General features: G+C 39.6%; 1 protein-coding gene across 4 annotated transcripts; it reads left to right on the top strand.

The window, feature by feature from the left end:
* The first annotated feature begins 405 nt into the window (after positions 1-405).
* On the top strand, positions 406-24,873 carry LOC100921329 (sodium-dependent phosphate transport protein 3). Of its 4 annotated transcripts, none has more exons than XM_012545472.2 (12): positions 406-518; positions 1,342-1,476; positions 9,583-9,791; positions 12,905-13,138; positions 16,427-16,514; positions 17,232-17,318; positions 19,122-19,240; positions 19,518-19,679; positions 21,078-21,210; positions 21,542-21,689; positions 22,488-22,578; positions 24,374-24,873. In XM_012545472.2, exons 2-12 carry the CDS (start codon positions 1,395-1,397, stop codon positions 24,515-24,517), a joined length of 1,497 nt encoding a protein of 498 aa, XP_012400926.1. In that variant the 5' UTR covers positions 406-518; positions 1,342-1,394; the 3' UTR covers positions 24,518-24,873. The 4 variants fall into 4 exon arrangements, with proteins under 4 accessions (XP_012400926.1, XP_031818478.1, XP_031818479.1 ...); XM_031962618.1 differs by lacking the exons at positions 406-518; positions 24,374-24,873 and adding exons at positions 542-733; positions 23,003-23,405; XM_031962619.1 differs by lacking the exon at positions 406-518 and adding an exon at positions 543-733 and having other exon boundaries at positions 9,733-9,791.
* The last annotated feature ends 1,334 nt before the right edge of the window (positions 24,874-26,207 follow it).

Raw genomic sequence — 26,207 nt, 5'->3', positions numbered from 1 at the left:
GACCTTCCCCTTCCACAGGTCTGAGAGGTAAACTATCCTATGTTCCTCTAATTTATTAATAATTTCATTCTTTATGCCAGCATTAGTTTTAATGGGGACTGGAGATTTCTGGTAGAAGTGGGGTCCATGGGAAATCTGAAATTGACACTCTTGGTAGCTGGAGCCTTTCTGACTGGGTAAGAGCTGAGGGAGCTTGTGCTCGGCGGGCAGAGCTCTGGAGAGCCCGAGGAATGGCAGGGGTCTGGACCAGGGTATTAGTGTAAGGGCTTTCTCCAATGTGAGCCCGTCCGTCCTCAAAGGGCCAGCCTAGCATACTTGAAGATGACTCCTCAGTCACAGCCCAGGAACTTGGTGCTGGGTTTTTCCCCCTGAAGCTGCCAAGCTTGGAAAGGAAGAGGGGAACTGGAGGCTGGCCAGACCAGCAGCTCCACAGCCAGAGCTACAGGCGCTGATCGGCTATCACGTGGCTCCATGTTCACATGACCCTCGCTGACCAGCTCCTGCCAGTCCAAAGTCAGGTGAGGACAAAGGTCCCCAAATGCTTTTCTCTTGGCCGCTGGCGAAGCTTGGATTGTTTATCCTGGAATCATAGGCCAGATGCTGATGGAGCAGGAGGAGGAGACAGAGTGGGAGTGGGGTGGGAGGAGGGGTCTGCCGCTGGCTACTCTGCTAGAATGCCCAAAGCTTACTCCCCCCCAGCCTAGGAAGGAGCCAAGGAGTCTATGGAGGCTAGGTGGGGGCAGGGTGGTTGGAGTTCACTTGTAGTGGAAATAGGGGCATGGGGGAAGGGAAAAAAAGGAAAAGGAAAACTGTAGACATTTAGTAACCTTAAGGGATGAGATTGTAGAATGTCAGAGCTGGGAGGGCCCTTAGAACCCAGGAGGTCAGAGCTGGGAGGGCCCTTAGAACCCGGGAGGTCAGAGCTGGGAGGGCCCTTAGAACCCGGGAGGTCAGAGCTGGGAGGGTCCTTAGAACCCGGGAGGTCAGGGTTGGGAGGGCCCTTAGAACCCAGGAGGTCAGAACTGGAAGGAAACTTAAGAGCTACGATGTCAGATCTGGGAGGGTCCTTAGAACACAGAATGGCAGAAGTTGCAGGGACCTTAGGACAGAATGTCAAAACTGGCAGAACTTGAAGCACATTATTTTTATGGTGCTGAGTCCCTTATATTTCTTGGAATAGGGAATCTTGAGGGACTTAATCTATAATGAGCATTTGTTGTCTCTTTGTTGAATACTTGTGTGTGTGTGTGTGTGTTCCTGATTCCTGTGTGTGATATCCCTGATTGGCCACACAACAGACAGAAACCTCCGTGCCCCAGCTATAACTCTTTCCCCCAACAGGCTCCAAAAAAGACGAAGTACCCAAGGGGACGAGAAGAGGTCTCCAACTCAGCATGGAGGATGACAGTTTAACCCCTGAGATCCATGGAGAAAGTACCCAACCTCTCCTGGATGAGCAGCTCCCCAGAGAGAAAGGTACATTAATAATAACAGTAGCAACTAAATAATAGTAACAGTTACAGCAGCTAAAATTTAGATAGTATTTCAAGGCTTACCAAATATGTTTGTATCCATTTCCTCATTTGAGATAACTCTGGAAAGTAGGTGCTATTATTTCCCTCACTTTTTACTAATGAACAAACTGAGTATGGAAGAGATCAAATGACTGGCTCAGGAGCAAACAACTAGTAAATATCTAATTCCTAGTCCATATGGCCTCCATCAGGGTCCGTGCTCTCTCCATCATCACTCCTCTCGGACATTTATAGCGAAGGAAAGCATGAAACCCTTTGGACTTTAGGAAGGAAGCATGCTAATTACACTTGTAGAGAATTACAGAGCCAAAGGAGACTTTAGAACACCAACTGTCAGTTTTTAAATAGACTTTATTTTGTAGAATATTATAGCTAGACAGGAGCTTAGAACACAGAACAGTTGGCCTAGGGATGGAGACAATCAGATTTTAAATCCCCTCTCTGAGGTGTACTGGCTGTGTGCTCCTGGACAGGCCATTCCACATCTCACTACCCACAAAGCCTTCTATTCAATCAATGGATCAGTAAGCACCTTTGAGGAGCTACCATGTACTAGATACTGTATTGGGTTCTGGGAAGACAAAATGAAACACTTTTAGAGTTTATAAATCAAAAGATTTGCTTTCTCCACCGGGCATTCCTCTCTCAGTGAATTCACAAGCCTTGATCAAAAAATAAACAAAAACAGAAAGTTAGACTGAGAAGGGATCTTAGACAATGTAATTCTAGAATATTAGGATGTTAAGAGAACATAAAATATAAAATGTTTCATCTCAATAGGCCTTGGGAAACCTCCTCTTTTTATAGAGGAAAAAGATAATGCCCCCAAAATGGACACATTTCACTTCGGGTTTCACTGTAGGTCACTGCTTATCAATAGATGCTGTTGTGTTTGTTGTTACAATTATATCTATTTTATCACCCCAAGTAAAGGTATTGCTTGTCTATAATTTCTGTATGCTCTGAATTTTCTGCATGTGTTCAACTGAGCTGAATTCTCAAGTTAGATAGCTCATAAAAAGGAGATCCTGGAGATATAACAACTGAGGTAGTTAATAAACTTTTTTCCTCTAACTTCTTTTTAAAATTTTAAATATTTTTATTTTCCCTGGTTACATATAAAACATTTGTTCTTAAAATTTTGAGTTCTGCACTCTTCCCCCTTACTTCCCCTACCTCCTCATTGAGAAGACGCATGTGAAGTTGTACAAAATATTTTCATAAAAGTCATATTGCAAAAGAAAACATAGATTTTCCCCCCCCAAAAAAAGAAAAAAATCCTCAAGAAAAAAAGAAAGTTTTAAAAAAAGTATGTTTTGGTTTGTATTCAGACATACTCAGTTCTTTTTCTGGGTACAGATAGCGTTTTTCATCCTTCAGAGTAGTCTTCAATTATTGTATTGCTGAGAATAGCAAAGTCATTCACAATTTTGCTATTACTATGTACACAGTACATTTCACTTTGCTTAAGCTCATGGAGGACTTTCCAGGTTTTTTTCTGATGGCATCCTGTTCATCATTTCTTATAGAACAATAATATTCCTTCATTATCCCAAACTACAATTTATTCAGTCATTTCTCAATTGAGGGGCATCCCCTCAATTTCCAGTTCTTTGCTCTGAGAAAAAAACTGCTACAAATATTTTTGTACTTATGGATTCTTTTCCTTTTTAAAAAATCTCTTTTGGGATGGATTCATGGCTAGTACTGTTAGGTCAAAAGATATGCATGATTTTTATAATGCTTTGCTTTTGATCATTTTGATCACTTACCAGTTGGGGAATGGGGAATTTGACTCAGTTCCCTATACATTTGAGAAATGAGGCTTTTGTCAGAGAAATTTGCTTCAAAATTCTTTTCATAATTACTATTGCTAACTATATTTCTCCCGGCTTATTCTAGTCTCTCCTTCTCACCCTGTCCTTCCTCAAAAGTGTTTTGCTCCTGACCAGCCACTCTCCCAATATGCCTTCTCTTCTATCATTCTCCCCCCTTCTCATACTCCCTTCATCTCTCACTTTCCTGCAGGGTAAAATAGATTTCTGTACCCCATATTATGTGTATGTTATTTCCTCTCTGAGTCAATTCTGACGAGATTAAGATTTACTCATTCCCCTTTGTCTCCCCCTCTGACCCTCCATTGTAAAAGCTTTTTCTTGCCTCTTTTATGGCTGATAATTTACACAATTCTACCTCTCCCTTTCCCTTTTCCCTATACTTTCCTCTTTCACCAATTGATTTTATTTTTTAGATATTATCCTTTCATATTCAACTCATACCTATGCCTTCTGTCTATATATACTCCTTCTAACTGCCATAATATTGAAAAAGTTCTTATGAGTTACAAGTATCATCTTTGTATGTACGAATAGAAATTGATAAACTTTATGATTTCCCTTTCCTGATTCCATCCTTATGCTTCTCCTGAGTCCTATATTTAAAAATCAAAATTTCTATTTAGCTTTAGTCTTTTCATCACAAATGCTTTAAAATGCTCTGTTTCATTGAGTGTCCATCATTCCCCCTGAAGGATTATACTTATTTTTGCTGAGTGAGTGATTTTTTTTTTTTGGTAATTGGCATTAAATGACTTGCCCAGGGTCACATAACTAGGAAGTGTTAAGTGTCTGAGGCCAGATTTGAACTCAGGTCTTCCTGACTTCAGGACTAGTGCTCTATCCACTGTGCCACCTAGCCACCCCAGGGTAGATAATTCTTGATTGTAATCTAAACTCCACTGCTCTCTGGAATATCATATTCCAAGACCTCCAGTCTTTTAATGTAGAAGCTGCTAACGTGTTATCCTGAATTATTTCTTTCTGGATACTTGCAATATTTGCTCCTTGACCTGGGAATTGCAGGATTTGGCTATAATATTCCTGGGAGTGTTTATCTTGGGCTATATTTCAGGAAGTGATCAGTGGATTCTTTCAATTTCTGTTTTGCTCTTAGGTTCTGGAATATCAGGATAATTTTCCTTGATAATTTCTTGAAAGATGATGTCCAGTCTCTTTTTGCTTTATCATGGCTTTCAGATAGACCAATAAGCTTTAAATTATCTCTCCTGGATCCATTTTCCAGGTTAGTTGTTTTTGCAATGAGATATTTAACCTTTTTTCTATTTTTTTATTCTTTTGGATTTGTTTTATTGTATCTTGAGTTCTCATAAAGTCATAAACTTCAATTCTCATTTTTAAGGAATTATTTTCCTCAGTGAGCTTTTGTACCTTCTTTTCCTTGCTGCACTACTCTCATCTCTTTCCCCAATTTTTCCTATAACTCTCTTGCCTGGTTTTCAAACTCCCTTTTGAGCTCTTCCATGGCCTGAGACCAATTCTTATTTTTCTTAGAGGTTTTGGATGTGGGAGCTTTGACTTTGTTATCATCTTCTGAATGTGTATTTTGATCTTCCTAGTCACCATAGTAACTTTCTATGCTCAGAATCATTTTCTTTTGTTTTATATTTTCCCAATCTATTAGTTGGATTTTAGGGGTTTATTTCCAGGGTGGAGGGTGCAATGTCCCAAGCTTCAGGGGTCTTGTTTGCTGTTGCTGAGCAGTTTCTGCTGTTATCACAGGGTTGCTGCTGTTAATTCCATGGCTCTCAAAGCCTGATCTTAGACTGGGGCTTCCCTCACATCCTGGTGCACCAAACCTTTCCTGCTGAGTCGACCTTGACCCTCTGTGGACTGAGAGTGCTAAAGATTGCCATTTTTGCCAAAGATTCAGAGGTCCCACCATCTATTCCTGGTTTCATGGATCCCTGGGCAATGCTATCTCAGGCTGTACCACAATTGTGCTTCAGACCCATTCCAATGCAACAGACCTTTCCTGCAGAATTTTCCAAGCTGTCTTTGGCTGGAAAATTCTTCCACTCCATCTTTTTGTGGCTTCTGATGGTTTAAAATGTGTTTAGAGTTATTATTTTAAAATATTTGGAAGGTATATGGGAGAACTTTGGTAAGGTCCTACTCTGCCATCTTGGTTCCCAATAAATAAATTTTAAGGAGGAATGATGTCAGTTTACCAAGGAAGCAGGGGACAAGAAGTGGAAGAGGGGACAAAGTGGAAAGGATGTAAATTCACCTAATCCCAGTGAGACAGAAAATTCTCCCCAAGCAGGTAACTCCTCAAGCAGGTCTTTGAGTTATATGCAGGGTTCTGACTGCTCAAAATTTTATTCAGTTTTAGATAACTGATCCCTTTCCTTACAAGTAGCCAGGTCTTTGCTAAGGCACAAGTCTGCACATTTCCCCTGTCCTCTCAGAAAAACTTAAAAGATCATCCTCAGTCCCGCTGGGCTTCCCCTCCCATGATCCTTCAGCCCATCCTTCCAGCTGGGAAAAATTATATCTCCTTTGCCAATAAAGACACCTGGGAAATAGGGATAAAGGACAGTATGAATACAGAATATTGTCATCATTTGGAGACTGCTGCCTGTGAGTAGATCAAAGAACATCCAATGCCCCTATTACATTTTAAACCCCCTCCCCCAGTGCTAAGTTGTATATGGAAGAGAGGCACTGGAAACTAGGATGAGGTCCAGGCCACAGGGAAAGGGCTGAGAGCAGAGAAGAGATTTGGAAGAAGAATAAAGAATGTGGGAGGTTATGAGTGCTGGACCGAGTCATGAGTATTGGGTTCCAGCCCTATCCCAGGGCTTACTAGCTGGGAGACCTTGATCTGGATGGTATTCCTCTATGGACCTACTTTCCTCATTTATAAAATACACATAACCAATGATCCCAGCCCTGACTCCTTCAAGAGGCTTTTTAGGCTCAGATTCAAAAAATGTAATGATATGTTTAACCTATATTAGATTACTTGCTGTCTAGGGAAGGGGAAAGGGGAGGAGGGAGGGAGAAAAATTTGGAACGCAAATTTTCCCAGGATGAATGTTGAAAATTATCTCTGCATGTATTTTGAAAAATAAAAAGCTATTATTATAAAAAAAGCAATGATACCAAAAAAGATATGCAATATTTCAAGTACTTTGAACCAAGTGAACCATGAAGGGCTATGTAAATGTAGGTTGTTATTTTGAATTAATTATCAAGACTTCTTTAATACTTTGATGGTTATGTGATAATTATTAATAATTTATTATTGAAGAACTTACTGTTTGATAAAAATTGCTGGGAAAATTGGAAACTAATATGGCAGAAACTAGGCATTGATCCATACTTAACGCCGTACACCAAGATAAGGTCAAAATGGGTTCATGACCTAGGCATAAAGAATGAAATTATTAATAAATTAGAGGAACATAGGATAGTTTACCTCTCAGACCTGTGGAAGGGGAAGGTCTTTATGACCAAAGCAGAACTAGAGATCATTACTGATCACAAAATAGAAAATTTCGATTATACCAAACTGAAAAGTTTTTGTACAAACAAAACTAATGCAGACAAGATTAGAAGGGAAGCAATAAACTGGGAAAATATTTTTACAGTTAAAGGTTCTGATAAAGGCCTCATTTCCAAAATATATAGAGAATTAACTCTAATTTATAAAAATCAAGCCATTCTCCAATTGAAAAATGGTCAAAGGATATGAACAGACAATTCTCAGATGAAGAAATTGAAACTATTTCTAGACATATGAAAAGATGCTCCAAGTCATTATTAATCAGAGAAATGCAAATTAAGACAACTCTAAGATACACACTACACACCTGTCAGATTGGCTAAGATGACAGGAAAAATAATGATGATTGTTGGAGGGGATGGGAAAACTGGGACATTGATTCATTGTTGGTGGAGTTGTGAACGAATCCAATCATTTTGGAGAGTAGTTGGGATCTATGCTCAAAAAGTTATCAAACTGTGCATACCCTTTGATCCAGCAGTGTTACTACTGGGATTATATCCCAAAGAGATCATAAAGAAGGGAAAGGGACCTGTATGTGCACGAATGTTTGTGGCAGCCCTTTTGTAGTGGCTAGAAACTGAAACTGAATGGATGTCCATCAGTTGGAGAATGGCTGAATAAATTGTGGTATATGAAAATTATGGAATATTACTGTTCTGTAAGAAATGACCAACAGGATGATTTCAGAAAGGCCTGGAGAGACTTACACGAACTGATGCTGAGTGAAATGAGCAGGACCAGAAGATCATTATATACTTCAACAACAATACTATATGATGACCAGTTCTGATGGATCAGGCCATCCTCAGCAATGAGATCAACCAAATCATTTCTAATGGAGCAGTAATGAACTGAACTAGCTATGCCCAGAAAAAGAACTCTGGGAGATGACTAAAAACCATTACATTGAATTCCTCAATCCCTATATTTATGCACACCTGCATTTTTTATTTCCTTCACAAGCTAATTGTACAATATTTCAGAGTCTGATTCTTTTTCTACAGCAAAATAACGTTTTGGTCGGGTATACTTATTGTGTATCTAATTTATATTTTAATATATTTAACATCTACTGGTCATCCTGCCATCTAGGGGAGGGGGTGGGGGGGGTAAGAGGTGAAAAATTGGAACAAGAGGTTTGGCAATTGTTAATGCTGTAAAATTACCCATGTATATATCGTGTAAATAAAAGGCTATTAAATAAAAAAAATAATAATTTATTATTGAGCAGTAGTTCACATTCAGTGCAAAGTAATTTAAATTTAATTTCTACTGCAAGTGGTGGTGATAAATATTCATAGGCAAATCTCAAAGACTATAATTCATGTTGTTCAATCATTTTTCAGTCATTTCCTTCCTCCCCTTGATCCTTTTTGGGGTTTTCTTGGCAAAGATACAAGAGTGGTTTGCCATTTCCATCTCCATTGCATTTGACAGATGAGGAAACTGAGGCAAATAAGTCAAAGTTACTTGTCCAGGATCACATAGCTAGTATCAGATTGGATTTGAATTCATGAAGATGATTCTTCCTGACTCCTGGTCTGGCATCCTATGCACTATGGCACCATGTAGTTGCCCTAAAATAATAGAATGTGCATCACTGGAAGTTTTTTCCATACTGATAATTCTGCCTGGACTAAAAAGCTTTGCTCACTGCTTCTCTCCTGGGGGGCAATTTTCAGAGCTTTGGCAAGGTCCCCATATTTGTCAGTCAACAAATATTTATCAAGTGTTTACAGTGTGCTTGTTACTAAGCTGAGCAAAAATACTCCCTGCTCCCAAGGAGAGACAACATGTGTCTTACTATATACACACATAATATTTGCAGAGTGTAAGGAGCAGCTAGGTGTTGCCATAGTGCACAGAGTACTGGACCTAGAGTCAGGAAGATCTGAGTTCCAATTCAGCCTCAGTCATTTACTAGCTGTGTGACCCTAGGCAAGTCACTTAACCCTGTTTGCCTCAGATCCTCATCTGCAAAAATGGAGACACATTGGAGAAGGAAAAGGGAAGGCATTCAGTGTCTTTGCCAAGAAAACCCTATGGATGAAATCTATGGGATCACATAGAATCAGACATAATTAAACAATAAAAAAGTGTGTGTCTGTGTATTTACATATAAGTAAGTATATATATATATATGTGTGTGTGTGTGTGTGTGTGTGTGTATGATGTTTTTTATTTTATATACATGTATATTGTAATATATGTGTAGCTTCACACACATAAACATGCATATATATGTGTGTATAATATATTTTATTTATATATTTTATATATGTGTATAGACATACATATGTATTTTATATATATGAGAGAGAGAGAGAGAGAGAGAGAGAGAGAGAGAGAGAGAGAGAATAAATGTGTCAGACATAAGCCTGAGGCTGGGAGAAAGGCTTCCTGCAAAAGGAGGAATTTGAGTCTTCAAGGCATTAAGGGCCACTAGGAGGCAGAAAGAAATGTCAGGGTATACGTACTCTGGGCAGGAACACAGCCAGTGCAAAGGCTTGGTAATAGGAAATGGAGAGTCTGGGAATTGCAAGCAGACTGGGTTGGGTACCTAGGCTAGAGTACATAAAGAGAGGCAAGTGTAAGAAGCTGGAAGGAGGGAAGAGGGGAAAGGGCATTTGGGCCTCTTGGCTCTCCAGTTGCCCTGACCCCTTGTTTTGTCCTGCAGTGCCAGGCCTCTGCTCTGTCCGCTGGGGCCTGGCTTTCATCCTGCATGTCTCCTTCTTTGTCACCTACTCCCAGCGGGTGGACCTCAGCATTGCCATAGTTGCCATGGTGAACAACACGGATCAGCAGGTGTCTCTCAATGTCTCTGCAGATGTGTGTCCTGAGTCTTCTCCTGTTCCCCACAATACCTCCCAGCACAGAGAAGTCAAGGTAGTAAACCATTTCAGATGGGGAGGGGGAGGGGGAGAGACTTGGGATGGCCCCACAACATTCTTTCCCCCCCAAAAAAACCCTTGTAGCTCAGTTTTTAAAATTTAAAATTTAATTCATTTAACTAAATTAGATTTTTATTTTATTTATTTAATTTAATTTTTCTCAATAACCTACAAAAATAATCTTTGGCATTTGTGCTTTTAAATTTCAAGATCTGAATTTTCTCTCTTCCTCCTTTTCTCTCCCCCTTGACAAGCAGTTTACTATAGATTATACATATGCAGTCATTGCAAAACATTTCCATATTTATCATGTTGCGAAAGAAAATCGACAAGAAAAATAAAGAAAATTTAAAATATGTCTCAATCTGCATCCAGACTGCATCAGTTCTTTCTCTGCAAGTAGAATTGTCTTGGATCATTGTATTGCTGAGAATGGCAGCATTCACAGGACAGCACAAAATGCTCATATAACTGAACAATAAGAAGTATGTATGTATATATACATGTATATATTGTATGTGCATGTATATATATATACATATTCATATACACACAAATATGTATGTGTATATATGTGTGTATAATATATTTTATTTATATATTTTATATATGTATATATATATATACATATATATGAGAGAGAGTAAATGGGAAGTAATTTGAGAGATATATACTGTGTGTATATATGGTATATATATATTTATTATACATACACATGTGTGTATATATATGCATAATTATATATACATATATAAAATATATAAATAAAATACCTATTGCATGCAGGTGCTAGAGAGGAAAGCTCTGGAAAAGTGGGACCTTTCCTTTGCCATCAGTGAAATTTGTATTAGAATTCCTGCAGGTTGATTATGCTCAGATCACTTTTGAAGTCCTAGGATTTCGGAATGGGAAGGGACCTCAGAAAAGCCTAGTCTAGCCCCTACCTGAGCAATAACTCCAACAAATAGCCATTAAGGATTCCCTGGAACATTTCCATTATGAGGAACTCAACCCTGCAAGGCAGCCCATCCCAGCACCCAATCCACTACGCCATGTTGTCTTTCTATTCTGTCTATTAGTTATTTATACACATAAAGGTAAGTGTTTAATAACCAGATCTCTGGGGGTGGGGGGGAAGCATACTAGCACACTTTTAAGTTTAACTAGTACAATTATTTTTTCCATTGCTTACTTTGATAACAAGTGGCCCAATGGATAGAATGCCAGGCCTGTAATCAGGAAAACTCATCTTCCTGAGTTCAAATCCAACCTCAGACACGTAATAGCTGTGTGAGTCTGGACAAGTCACTTAACTCTGCTTGCCTGAATTTCTCATCTGTCAAATGAGCTGGAGAAGGAAATGTCAAACTACTCCAGTTTCTTTGTCAAGAAAACCCCCAAATGGGGTCGCAACAAGTAGAACAAGACTGAAAAATGACTGAATCGCCATTACTTTCTTAAATCTAAGCAGTCAACAAAATAATCAAACCCTGATGTATAACATTTGCTGATTTCCACAGATTAACTGGAAATTGAACATTTGGCTCTCATGAACATATTTGAGCTGGCTGCAGTGCGCCAATGGCATAAAAGCTTATCAAGGGCAGGGACTACTCCATTGAGTGACTTATCCAGGATTACCCAACTTCTAAGAGTCAGAAGTGTCAATTAAATCCAAGTTTCCTAGACTTCCAATCCACCAAATGTGGACTTTGTGATCCTCTTTCCCACTTTCCTCCTCTGTAAAATGAAGGCATCAAACTGGATGATTTCCCAATTCTCTTGTGGCTCTGAATGTTCTGGGCCTCGATTTCCTAACCTGTAGAAAGGGGACAATAACACTTGTGCTTGATAATTATAAGAATATACAGCTATACTGAATATCGAAATATGTTTTATATGATTGAACATGTATATCAAATCGTTTGCTGTCTCAGGAAAGGAGGAAAGAAAAGAGAGAGGGAGAGAGATTTTGGAACTTAAATTTTTTCTTGAAAGTAATGTTAGAAATTGTTTCTACATGTAAATGGGAAAAAATAAAATATTACTCAAGAATCAACAGAGTGGGTTGAATTTTGGACCCGGAATCAGCAAGACGGGTTGGAATGCTGTTGCAGACACTGTGCCTCCCTGAGCAAATTGCCTATTCCTCTGAGACTCAGTTTTCTCAGGTGTGAAATGGGGATAATAATAGTACCTATCTCTCAGGGTTGTTATGAGGAGCAAGTGAGATAACACAAAATACTTTGAAAACCTTAAAGTACTTTATGAATACCAGCTGTGGTAATTATTATACGGTTATTATTATAATTACTAATGAAAATAAGGACAAACATAAAGTGCTTTGGTAAACCATAAATTATCATAGCCGTGCCAAGTATCATGATCGATATTCTATTATTATACAACATCACCTATTCTGCTATTATACTATGTTATTTATTCTATTATACAATATCATATATTCTATTTTTATACTATATTATGTGATAGTAGGTACTTAATAAATGTTTATTGATTATATTATATTGATTATACTATATTACACATTGATTATATATTACATTGTCATACATCTATTGTATTTATACTTGTATAATAATATATAATATTTTTAATATGCTACATTTTGTATTCATTATACAATATTTATGTTGTGGAGTCTTTCAGTCATGTCTGATTTTCCTTAACCCAATTTTGGGGTTTTCTCAGCAAAGTTATTAGAGTAGTTTACCATTTCCTTCTCCAGATCATTTGACAGATAAGGAAACTGAGGCAAATAGGGTCAAGTGACTTTCCCAGGATTACATAGCTAGTAAGTGTTTGAGGCTGTTTTGAACTCAAGAAAATGAGACTTCCAGATTCCAAAACCAGTATTATCTCACCTAGCTGACCCTTATACAATATTATGCTGTATTGTCTACTTACTGTTTTATATTATTGTAATACTATATTACACATTGATTACTGTAATGTACTTTTACTGTTATGTACTATTATTGTTATATAACATTATCACATTACATTCTATCACATCATGTCACATCCGATCCTATCATTTACCTCCTCTGCTCCCCTAGTCATTTGACAGGTCTCCTACTCTTCCAGGCCCCTGTCTATGACTGGACCCCTGAAACCTGTGGATTCCTTTTGAGTTCTTTCTCCTATGGCTACCTCATCACCCAGATCCCTGGAGGCTACCTCACAGGCATTGTGGGCTGGAAGCCTGTCCTGGGCAGTGGACTGCTCCTCTCCTCTATCCTTGGCCTTCTCCTCCCCTCAGCCGCAGAGTGTGGTGTGGCTTACCTTGCCCTCATCCAGGCTTTGAGAGGTCTCTCCCAGGTAAGCCCTCTCTTGGTTTCATCATGCACAGAAAGAATCCTAATTTTAAGTCCTGTTTCTTCAGTGTATTACCTGAGCAACCTTGAATTTCTCTACTCAGAAATTCAATTTCTTTATTTGTAAAATCGTAAAATAATAGATAGCATTTCTAAAGGCATTAAAATCTGCAGAGGACTTCATAAATATTATCTCATTTGACAACAACAACAACCTTATGAAGTAGATACCATTATTATCCTCATTTTATGCATGGGGAAACTGGGGTACAGAGAGATTAAGTGGATTGCCCAGGATTGAATAGCTATTAAGTGTCTGAGGTGGAAATGGAATTCAAGTCTTCCTGACTCCATGTCCAGCTTTCTACCCAATAAGTCACCTCATTTCAAAGAGTTTTTATGAAAAACGTGTTTTGTTACTTTAAATCCCTATATGAATGTTACTTATTAGTAGTAGGAGCTTAGAATCAAAAATCTCATGCTGGAAGGGACCTTAGAGGCCAGCTACCCCAACCTCCTCATTTGGAAAATGAGAAAATTGATCTTCCCACTGTCATATAGATAGTATATAGGAGTGGTATTTGAACCCAGGTCTTCCAGTTCCAGAACCATAGTTTTTTCCAATATACCTTCGCAGTAGTCATAGGTTATAACTGCTCACAGGTACTTCTGTTGTTGTTTTTATTGTCTCTTATATGGACTTGAGTATTCAGTATATGAGCACATCCTATCCTTGACTCTTTACAAATTCAGTCATACCGTATCTACTTCCTCCCTTTATACATGGAAGCAAGGAGTGCTGAAATGACAGATCTACTGTCATTGATGATAGGAACCCTAAAGAACTGACTAGCCCCATCCAATTCACGTCAGAAGGAAAGCTGCCTTCCTTCTACTTGGCTCTATTAAGTTTCTCATTCTTGTCTACTTCAGCTAGGTCTCCTACCTAACCATATGCAGGCGTATTATTATTATTACATCTCAGAGTCTTGGTTTCCCCATTGCTAGTGGACTAAACATTGGCTAGAATCGACTTTCCAGAACTAATACTATATTAGGATGCCAGCTAGATAAGCAAGCTATGTGTGGTGAACTACAAAAGCTACAGAAGAAACCTGTAGGAAATTTGGCCAGAACTTGAAGGAAGGCAGTGCTTAAGATGATGGAGATGGGATGCAGGGAGAGGATATGATGTGGTCAAAACTAATTCTATATTCCAGAAGGAATCTGGAGTGTTCGTGACACAATGATGCCAGTGGTGATGATAATGATAAACATGGTGAAGAATTGTTCTCGCATTTCTTGGTCTATTGATAGGATCATATGAGAAAATGTGTTTTAAAGTGCTTAGTAACCACCAAGAGGGTATTGGGTATTAATAATAACAACCACAATAATAACAACTAATATGTTTATGGTATTTTTAGGTTTTTGAGTGCTTCAAAACCTTATGTATTATATAGTATAATACATATATTATTTCATTGATTCTCACAATAACCAAGAAGTAGATGCTATTATTATCTCTATTCTATACATGAGGAAATTAGGATGGTTAAAAGACTTGTCCAAGATTGTGATGGAGAGAATCATCTACATCCAGAAAAAGGACTATGTGAACTGAATGTGGATTACAACATAGCATTTTCACATTTTTTGTTGTTGTTTGCTTAGCTTTTTTTTTTCTCTTTTTTTTTCTTTTTGATCTGATTTTTTTTTGTGCAGCACGGTAGTGTGAAAATATGTAAAGAAGAACTACATATGTTTAACATATATTGGATTACTTGCCATCTAGGGGAGGGAGAGGGGCAAGGGAGAGAGAAAAATTTGAAACACAAGGTTTTGCAGGGGTGAATATAGAAAACTATCTTTGCATGCATTTTAAAATAAAAAGCTATTTTTAATGACATACAAGGTAACAGAACTAGTATAGTAGTAGTAGTAGTAATAATAGTAGTAGTTGTGTTAGTAGTAGTAGTAGTAGTAAGTAGTAGTGATGGTGGTGGTAATAATAATTGTAGTAGTAGCACTAGTAGTGAGTAGTAATAATAATTGTAGTAGTAGCACTAGTAGTGAGTAGTAATAATAATTGTAGTAGTAGCACTAGTAGTGAGTAGTAATAATAGTAGTAGTAGCACTAGTAGTGAGTAGTAATAATAGTAGTAGTACTAGTAGTAGTAGTCATAATAGTAGTAGTAGTGGTAATAATAATAGGAATAGTAGTAATGGTGGTGGTAATAATAATTGTTGTTGTAGTAGTAGTAGCAATAGTAGTAATTGGAGGAGAAGCCGCAGCAGCAGCAGCTAGCATTTATTTGTGCTATATTTTTTGCAAAGCCCTTCGCCTGCATTGTCTCACCTGATCCTTACCCTGGAAGCTAGGTGCTATTATTATTATCACCATTTTACAGTTGAGGAAACTGAAGCAGATAGCATCTATGTGACTTACTCAGAGTCACACAATTTCTAAGTATCTGAAGCAAGATTGGAACTTAGTTCTTTCTGATTCCAAGTCCCGTCCTTTACTTACTGTGCTACATAATAACATTAGTAGTAGTACTACATAGTGGTCTAAAGAGCTCAACATAATATTGGACATGGAAAAAGCTTTGCCCCTTCTTATTTGTCTTATTGGGAACCAAATAGATTCTTGATATTGGGTTTCATGAATTTATTTTTCTTTACCCTCCTCCCTTGTTCCCTAAGCATGAGTGGAAGTAGGGAAGTCTAGTAAAGAGAGCTAAAGATGGAAGTGCACATGTTGTGGTGGGAGGAACACGGAACTAGGAGCTGAGTGACCTAGATTTTAGCCCCTGTGACCTCCTCTGAGATTCTGTCTCATTTATATAATGAAGGGGTTGAACTAGATTCTCTATGAGGCTTCTTCAAGTTTTAACATTCCATGTTCTAGGCTTCCTTTTGGCTCTAACATATTATAATTGAGCATTCTCTTCCTAAGATCCCTCCTAGCTCTAACATTCTTTCTAACTTTAATTTTACACTCTCAAATAATCTTTGTAGACATAAAATGCAGCATGCCAACGGGGAGAAGATGCTTTTCTTTCTTTGGATTTCTCTCAGATGAGAAGCTGTAGACAAGGCACAAAAGCTGCCACCAGTAAAGGTAGTTTCCTCCTCAAGGGATGCTTTGTCACCATGGAATCACGGCTCCCATCCCCATTCCGGTCACTGTCTTCCCCAAGGTCTCCTCACCTTCCAAATGTAGAAAATGTCGACCTGAATTGTCACCTTTGCCATGGGAATAACCGGGTTGCTTTGCCATCCGTGACAGGGTGTGATATTCCCAGCCTATTTCACTCTCTGGACAAAGTGGGCCCCACCTCAGGAACTCACCTGCCTCATGAATTTTGCAGATGCTGGTAAGAAAGGGCCGCCCTTGGTTACTTCTCACACATCTACCTCAGGGGGCCCAAGCTCTTGACCTGGTGTTCCTGGTGGACCTCAGACATGACTCCAGATTCCCCGAGATATGTTTTTATAAGACCACTATAGCTCCCAGCCTTTAGGAAGTTTTCCCTCCATAAGACCAGGATCTCTGAAAAGTTTATCTTCCGAACCACCATCCTCTGGTTCAACAGCCTCCTTCACAAGGGATCCTTGTTTGGAATTTTATTTTATTTTATTTTCCTGAGGCAATTGGGGTTAAGTGACTTGTCCAGAGTCACACAGTCAGGAAGTAGTAAGGGTCTAAGGTCAGATTTGAACTCAGGTCCTCCTGACTTCAGGGCTGGTGCTCTACCCCACTTGTTTCGCATTTTAGATGAAATGGGAAGTAACAAAACTTGGCCTAGGACAAGATCCTTCCCTTCTCTAAACCTCCATTTTCTCAACCATAAAATGAGAGAATTGGACTATGTGCTTTCTGGGGTCCTGGACAGTTATGTACTTATTATGTTCTAAGGTCCCTCTCAACTTCACTCCAACATTTGATGTCCTTAGAACACAAGAAACTTTCCAGTTCTAATATCTACATTCTAAAGATCCTTCAAACTCTGATATTTTTAGGGTCCCTCCCAGCTCTGATATCCTGGGTTCTAAGGGCTCTCCCAGTTCTGACCTCCTGGGTTCCTTTGCAGGTACCACACTAGGGACCTTCTTCACCCTGATGGTGGGAGGTATCACCTGCCAGACTCTGGGATGGCCAGCCTTCTTCTACATCTTTGGTAAGTCATCAAGCAGGCATTAAGTGGGGACCTTGCCAGGTACACAGAATTCCTTTCCCTTCCCCTCCCAGCGGCCATAGCCAAAGCCAACATCCTCCAATAGGCATCCAAAGCAAACATGGAGGTTCTGTCTCAAGGTTATGATCAGTGCAACTGAATAGTCTCAAGTTCATCAGCCTAGCTGTAGATATGAGTGAGCCCCAGTCAGGTCCTAGATAGAAAGATATTTTCAGGTATTTTCAGCCCCACACCATGATGTCTCCCTCATCAATGAACAAATTGCTCTCCCTACTGAGCCCATGTTAAAAATTTTGTACTTCCAGACTTCCAATTTAGTAATCAATAGAAGAGGAAGTTGAATTAAGGTTTAGGAAATCTAGGTTTCTCTCTGGTCTCTTCTACTTACTAGGTACGGGACTTTGGGCAAATTAATCTGTCTGGATCTTTGTATAAATAGGCATAAGAATATTTGTAGACCCAAGAAACCAAAAAAAAAAAAAAAAGGAAAAGGACTTATGTTTAAAAAAAAATACTTTAGTTGCTCTTTTTGTGATAGTAAAGAATGGGAATTTCAGGGGATGCCCATCAACTGGGGAATGATTAAAATTGAGGCATGTGATTGTGATGGAATACTACTGTGTTATAAGAAATGATAAGAGGAGCAGGTAAGTAATGCAGTGGAGAGAGCACCAGCCCTGAATTCAGGAGGACCTGAGCTCAAATCTGACCTCAGATACTTAACACTTCCTAGCTGTGTGACCCTGGGCAAGTTACTTAACCCCATTTGCCTCAGGGGAAAAAAAGAAAGAAAAGAAATGACAAGGACAATGGTTTCAGAAAACCTGGAAAGACTTACATGAATGGATGCAAAGTGAAGTGAGCAGAACCAAGAGAACATTGTACACAGTAATGGCAATACTGTATCATGATTGACTCTGAAAGGCTAATCTCAGCAGTGCAATGATCCAAAAAAAAAAATTCTTGAAGGCCTTACAATGAAAAATGCCATATCTAAAAGACTATTTTGCAGACAATTCACCCAAGAGAATCTTAGCTGTCCTCAAAAAATACAATGATCCAAGAGAATTTTGAAGGCCTTACAATAAAAAAATGCTATAAGATTATTTTATAGAGAATCCACACAAGAGAAGCTCTCACAGAGACATCAGAAGAAGCAATACAAAAATACTCTCAAAGCATCTCCGTAGAACTTGGGAATCATTTGTGGACCGCGGCACAGGACCATCCAGAGATGGCACACCCACATTGAAGGAGGCACTTGCTCTTTGAGCAAAGCAGAATAAAAGTAACTCAAAAAACCAAAAACAAAACCCTAAGTGAGATGGGCAGATGTAGAGACATCTCCGTTCCATGTGTTCACATGGACCATTTGTACCTGATCTATGGTAGAGCTTTCCAAACTCATGTTGTTATAATCAGTCACATTTGGACACGCTGTAGGTTGACCCAATTTGATCTTCTTTGATTAAGAAACACAATAACCATAGCTTACCTTCCCTAAGGAGTGGGGGAGAGGTGAGAAATTGGGAGAGTATTTGGAAATCGAAATTGTTTAAAATGAATATTAAATTAATTAAAATTAAATAAATTAAATTAAAAATATAATTGGGAAATATTTAAGAAAATGGATAAAAATACAGAACTTCATTAAGAAAAAAGAATATCTGCCTTGCCTCCTCCTAGAATTGTTGTAAAGCCCAGACAAGGAAAGGAAAGTCCTTTGGGGAGTGTGACAATGTTTCCTTTATTTCTCATTCCTTTCTTCTTGTCCCTGCTCTCTAGGAAGTGTGAATTGTGTTTGGGGCCTGCTTTGGTTCTTCCTGGTGTTTGAAGATCCTGACAGTCACCCTTGCATCAGTGTCACAGAGAAGGAATACATCACATCGAACTCAACGCAGAAGGTAGGGGTCCACCTTTTGTCAGCCTGCTAGGGTCTGAACTTGTAAATGGGGACAGGACCCTTCAGAGGCTATCCCAGTAAAGGCCCCCCTTTAAAAAAATCATCTATGATCTTATATGATACTGGCTACAACACCATGAAGACTGAGACCCCGGAGGAACCATCAGCCCATGGTTACGTCTTTATCAAGTGACGGAGCCAGGACTTCAAGCCGAGCCTTCGAACTTCCAAGTACAGAGTTTTTGAGCGTGAGATCACTAAGAGGATTTCTCTCCCAGGGTCCCTGCCACAGCTGGTCACTACCTCTCCTCCCCATGCTGAAATGCCGGCCATTGTGGGCCATTGCAGTAGCCTATTTCTGCTGCGACTGGCTCTTCTACACCCTGCTGACCCTGCTTCCTGTGTACCTGAACCACATCCTTCACCTGGACACGAGGGAGGTGAGTGCCGCCATGGTCTTCCCTGCCCCTACCTTTTCTTGGGCGTGATATATCACCAAAGGATCTCGAAAAGGAGGTGTTTTGGGTCACTTTCCCTCCCAACATTCTCACTCCTGAGAGCTGAAAAATCTGGGAAAAGGGCTTAGCTCCAAACCTTTCCTACTTTCTTCTTTGCTCTTTTCCCCTCCTCTTCCTTTTCTTCCTCCCTCTCTACCTCCCAGAGAAGAGAACCAAGGTTTTGAGATTGTCCAAAATTTTCTCCACTTCTTCTGTGTTGTGGGGCCATTGATACTTTGGGTAAATGACTTTAGGCAAATCACTTTAGCTCTCCAGGATTCATCTCTTCACTTATAAATAAAAAAAGGATAGGTTAGAAAGCTACTAAGGCTCCTCCCAACTCTGATGTTCTATGGTTTCCTCCAGCTTTGATGTTCTAGGTTCCAAGACTCCCAACTCTAATTTCTCTATTCTAAGGTTTCTTCTAGCTCTATCATGCTCTGTTCTAATGCTCTTCCCAGCTCTGACATTCCTTCTCCTTCAGAATGTCCCATCTTTAACAATCTGTGTTCTGAGATATTTTCTAGCTCTGATGTTCTAAGTTTTAAATCTTTTGGATTTGACTTCTACATTCTAAGGTCTCTTCCAGCTCTGGCATTCTGTATTTTAAGATGTATTTCCAGCTCTGATTTTTTATGTTGTAAGTTTCCCAGCTCTAACTTCTATGTTCTGAAGTTAAAACCCTTCCAGTTTTATCATGTTCTATTCTAAGACTTTTCCTAGCTTTGATATTCTATGTTCTAAATCTCTTCCAGCTCTGATGTTCTAAGTTTTAAGTCTCTTGGATTTGATTTCTGCATTCTAAAGTCTCTTCCAACTCTGGCATTATATATTTTAATATGTTTTTCCAGCTCTGATGTTCTAGGATCTATGCCTCCCACTTTGATTCCTATGTTGTAAGGTCCCTCCCATCTATGACATTCTGTGTTCTAAGGTCTCTCCCAGCTCAGTCATGCTTTGTTCTAAGATTCTTTCCAGCTCTGACATTCTGTGATCTAAAGTTTCTCCCCATTCCAACCCTTTAGTCCCAGATGTTGAATACCTCACTGTGGTAATTTTCAGGGGGAATTTGAAAACAGTGCCTAGAAAGGATATTGCTCAGTCCAAAGAAATGGCGCATTAGTGACTAAATTTGAGACATCAGCAGAAAAGCCGCTTCAGCTAGGGATTACTCCCAATATTCTCTTTTCTATCTTCTTCTCCCTTACCTTTCTCTTCCCTTCTTACCCTTTCTCATGTTCATCCTAATCCCTCTCATTTTCCTTTCCTCTCTTTCCCTTCTCCCCAAGATCTCCCAACTCCTTATTCCAGGGGGCCTTTTGGCCCTGGATTATTCTTTAGAGTGGTTTCCTGAGTGCCCCTCCATACATTGGGAACTGGCTGGGTCAAATAGGCACAGGGCTCCTGGGAGACTTTTTGGTGGCTAAGAACCTGCTCCAGCTGGGTACATTGAGGAAACTCTTCACAGCTCTAGGTAAGAATGGGCCTGATCCCTCCCTGCTCCATCTCCCTTCTCCCCTCCACTACTGAGCCCCATGGGTCAGTCCTTCTGGACACATGATGCATAGATTTAAAAGGGAGGGCTGGGTGGTATGTGGAGAAGCCAGCCCAAGTCTTGGGCCTGTACTCAAGTCTTTGTGGAATAAGTAAATGAGTGAAGGAGAAGGAGCTGGAAGAGGAGAACAGAGAAATTAAAAGAGAATTGGGGTGGGGGAGACTGGGGAGGAGAAGGAGGAAGAGACCAAGGTAAACCAAGACAGGAGAGGGAAGAAGCAGAGGAAATGCGGTCCCTGTGTCTTTCCCAGGAATGCTGTGTCCGGCAGCCCTGGTGCTCACTGTGCCGTACGTCGGCTGTAATCGCATCATCGTTGTCATCCTGTTCACTCTGTCCATGACCCTCATCAGCATGACCGGTGCTGGCTTTGCCATGAATCTCCTGGACATTGCCCCCAGGTCAGTCTCTGCCCCCCCCCCTTTTCTCAATAGTGCCTCCCTTCTCTTTTCTGCACTTGGATCCTTGCCACGGATCACAAAAAGGTGAGAGGGTCAAGGATTCCTAACCAATTGAATATCATTCAGTTAGTCAGCCAATAAGCATTCATTATGGGTCTACTCTATACCAGGCAGGGCAGCTAGATGCACAGTGGACAGCAAGTCTAGAGTCAGAAGACCTGAATTCAAATCTAGCCTCAGACACTTACTAGTTATGTGACAATGGGCAAGTCATTTCACCTTGCTTGCCTCAGTTTCCTCATCTGTAAAAATAAGTTGGGAAAGAAATGACAATGTCAAAAATTATCTGTGTATATATTTTAACAATAAAAAACTTTAAGTTAATTCTTTAATTTAAATTTAATTTAAATTGAAATGTTTTTAATTTGAAAAAGAAAGAAAGAAAAGAAATGGCAAACCAATTCAACATCTTTTGCTAAGAAAACCCCAAATGGAATCACAAAGACTGAAAAATGACTGAACAACAAAAATAATGCAGCCAGACACAGTGATAAGCATTGGAGATACAAGTAGCCAGATATTCCCTACCCTAGAATAGCTCCTGATCTAATGGTGAAAGTGTCCTCTGAAGGGACCTTCTACAGAGTACTGTTCCCTCCACACCAAGTACCTGTTCCATTAGACAATGCTCTATGAGGACTGGTCTGGAAACATAGTCAGGAACCATTAAAAAGTTGTTGAGTAAAAAAAGGAAAAAACTCTTTTTTGGTCTCTGCTGTTCTTTTTTCCCTACCTCAGGTACGCAGGTTTTCTGCATGGAGTCATTAACACCATGGCTAATCTCTCAGGAATGGCAGCACCCACTGTGGCTGGATTCCTCAGCAGTCAGGTAAGTGGGGAGAGAACAGCCTTCTCATAACAAGTCCAGAGGGGCATTGGGAGATAGCACCCCCACTTTAGACATGGAGAAACTGAGGTTCACCTGCTCCAATCTGAACCACAGGGACCTAGAGACCCATCCACCACCTGCCTTAGCCCAAACCTCACCCACTCAGAGCCTATCAATCTTTCCCAACAATGGTTGCTAAGGACCTTGGACCTTGCCATCTCCCTGTGACTCCAGCCTCAGGACCGCTGTGACTCTATGCTGAAATTCAACTTTTCTCTATGGGTTGTTTCACCCAGTTAGAATGTGAGCTCTTTGGGAACAAGAGCTGTCTTGTGTTCTTTTTGTATTTCTAGGGCTTAGTACAATTCTTCACACATAGTAGATGCCTATTAATGTTTGTTCCTTCCATCGATGATTTGTCCAGGAACACACAGGAAAGTGATCCATGCTTCCTATGTCTCTTCCACTACACCACCACAACAAAAGGTTCTCTGGACTTATCAAAAAAACCCATACATTTGGAATCCAGAGTAATAAAAAATACTTTGCCACCAAAAACTGTGTGGTCTTGGAAAGTCACTTCCTTTTTCCCTGGCTCTGATTTTCCTCCTATTTTCTTCTAAGATTGAACTCAAATTTCTCTCAAACTTTCCCAGATGTCTCCTAGTGGTTAGTACTTTCTCCCTTCCGATCATTTATTCATCTACATAATTATCTTCTTTCAGTTGAAAGCAATCTCCTTGAGGGCAGGATCCATTTCATTTCTGTCTGTATTTTTCCAAGCTGCTAGCAGAGTTCCTGGAATATAATAGGGGCTTAACAAATATTTCTGGAACAGAACTGAATCTATAAAAATGAGAGAACAGTGTTCTAAGGGCTCTCCCAGCTCTGACATCCAGGGTTCTAAGGGCCCTCCCAACTTTGACATTCTGGGTTCTAAGGGCCTCCCAGCTCTGACATCCTGGGTTCTAAGGGCCCTCCCAGATCTGACATCCTGGGTTCTAAAGCTCCTCTCAGTTGTGACATTCTGTGACATGAAGTCCCTTTCCCCTCTGAGATTCCTCCCCTTTCTATCTTTCTGTTTTAAAGTCTCTTCTCCTTTAAAATCCAATGTCTAAATTCTCTTGAATGCTTAGACTAAGTTCTTATGTTATGTTCTATCTTCCAATGTTCTATGTCTAAAGTTTTAACTTTAATTCCTTTGCTCCATGAGAGGAAGGAGGAAGGGAATAATATTTGTTAAGTGCCTACTTAACCAGGCACTGGGCTGAACACTTCACAAACATTATCTTGACCATGGAACATTACCCACATCTACAGACCTTCAGTACTTGTTTGCTAAGCTCTTTAGAGGAAGAGAAAGTCCTCTTGGAGGCAGGGCTATGGCAGATCTACAAGAATTAGTGTTAGACATGTTTAACCTGCATTACTGTCTTGGGGAGCAGAAGGCAGAGAGAGGGAGAAAAATTTGGAACATAAGGTTTTGCAAAGATGAATGTTGTAAGCTATCTTTGCATGTATTTGAAAAAAATAAGATGCTATTAAAAATTAAAATAAAATAAATAAGGTAGCACAAAAAAAACACAAAACAATTTGTGTTGAGACTTCGCTTTTTACTACAACTGGGGCCCCTGCTCTTCCTGAGCCCTCATTAATCTACTTCTTGAATTAATAGATTCTCCTTTTAGTCCATCTCTCACCTTTAACCAACCTGGGGTAAAGCTTCCATTGCTCCTTTCCTTGGCCCAGTGCCATTTGTTTTCATGGGCCTGATTTCCCTGTTTTACGTTCACAGGACACGCTGTCTGGCTGGAGGAATGTCTTCTTTCTCTCAGGAGCCATTAACTTATTTGGGGTGACCTTCTACCTCATCTTTGGTCAAGCAGACATCCAAGTGTGGGCTCGAGCAGACAGCCCCTCCGATGTAGACAGCCATTGATGGTCTGACTGAAGGGGGCCTGCTGAGTTAAGATCCCTTAACCCTTTCTTGCTTTGGATCTTCATCTATAAAATAAGGAGCTTGGACTAGATCACCTCTGAAGTCTCTTCCAGATCTATACTATGGTGAGATACTATGATATATGACATATGATACCATGACCCCTGAGACCCCTTTGAGCCATTACGATCTATGAGGGGTATAATAAATGCTGAAACAAGGAATTTTTATGTAACTGGGTCAGGATTTGAAAACTGGACCCCACTCTCTTTGTATTATTGCCCACCTATATATCTGGTTCTTCATTTTTAAAATAGCATTTTATTTTTCCAAATATATGCAAAAAGAATTTTCAACATTCACTTTTGCAAGACTTTGTGTTCCGAATATTTCTTCCTTCTTCCTTCCCTCTTCCCTAGACAGCAAGCAATCTGATATAGATTAAACATCTGCCATTCTTCTAAACATATTTCCATGTTCATCAAGCTGGTATAAGAAAAATCAGATCAAAAAGGGAAAAACAAACAAACAATAACAACAAGGTGAAAATACTATTTTTTGATTCATATTCAATCTCCATAGTTCTCTCTCTAGATACAGATGACACTTTCCATCTCAAGCCTATTGGAATTGTCTTTGATCACTGCATTGTTGGGAAGAGCCAAGTCCATCACAGTTGACCATCACATAATCTCGTTGTTGCCTTGTACCATGTTCTCCTGGTTCTGCTCACTTCACTCAGCATCAGTTCATATAAATCTTTCCAGGCTTTTCTGAAATTAGCCTGCTTATCATTTCCCATAGAACAATAATATTCCGCATGGACCCACACTTAACACCGTATACCAAAATAAGATCAAAATGGGTCCATGATTTAGACATAAAGAACGAGATTATAAACAAATTGGAGGAACATAGGATAGTTTATCTCTCAGACTTGTGGAAGAGGAAAGAAATTTGACTAAAGACAACTAGAGACCATTATTGATCACAAAATAGAAAATTTTGATTACATCAAATAAAAGCTTCTTGTACAAACAAAACTAAAGTAAACAAGATTAGAAGGGAAGCAACAAACTGGGAAAACATCTTCACAGTTAAAGGTTCTGATAAAGGCCTCATTTCCAAAATATATAGAGAGCTGACTCTAATTTATAAGAAACCAAGCCATTCTCCAATTGATAAATGGTCAAAGGATATGAACAGACAATTTTCAGATGATGAAATTAAAATCATTACCACTCATATGAAAGAGTGTTCAAATCATTATTAATCAGAGAAATGCAAATTAAGACAACTTGAGATACTACTTACACACCTGTCAGATTGGCTAAGATGACAGGAAAAATAATGATGAGTGTTGAGGGAATGTGGGAAAACTGGGACACTGATACATTGTTGGTGGAGCTGTGAACGAATCTAACCATTCTGGAGAGCAATCTGGAATTATGCCCAAAAAGATATCAAACTGCATACCCGTTGACCCAACAGTGTTTCTACTGGCTTATACCCAAGGAGATACTAAAGAAGGGAAAGGGACCTGATGTGCCAAATGTTTGTGGCAGCCTTTTGTAGTGGCTAGAAGTTGGAAACTGAGGGCTGCCCATCTTGAGAATGGTTGGGAAATTGTGGTATATGAATGTTAGGAATATTATTGTTCTGTAAGAAATGACCAGCAAGATGAATACAG

Source organism: Sarcophilus harrisii, chromosome 3, assembly GCF_902635505.1.
Source record: "Sarcophilus harrisii chromosome 3, mSarHar1.11, whole genome shotgun sequence".
NCBI lineage: Eukaryota > Metazoa > Chordata > Mammalia > Dasyuromorphia > Dasyuridae > Sarcophilus > Sarcophilus harrisii.
Note: the sequence above shows the minus strand (reverse complement) of the source record. Positions and strands in the feature narration are given on the sequence as shown.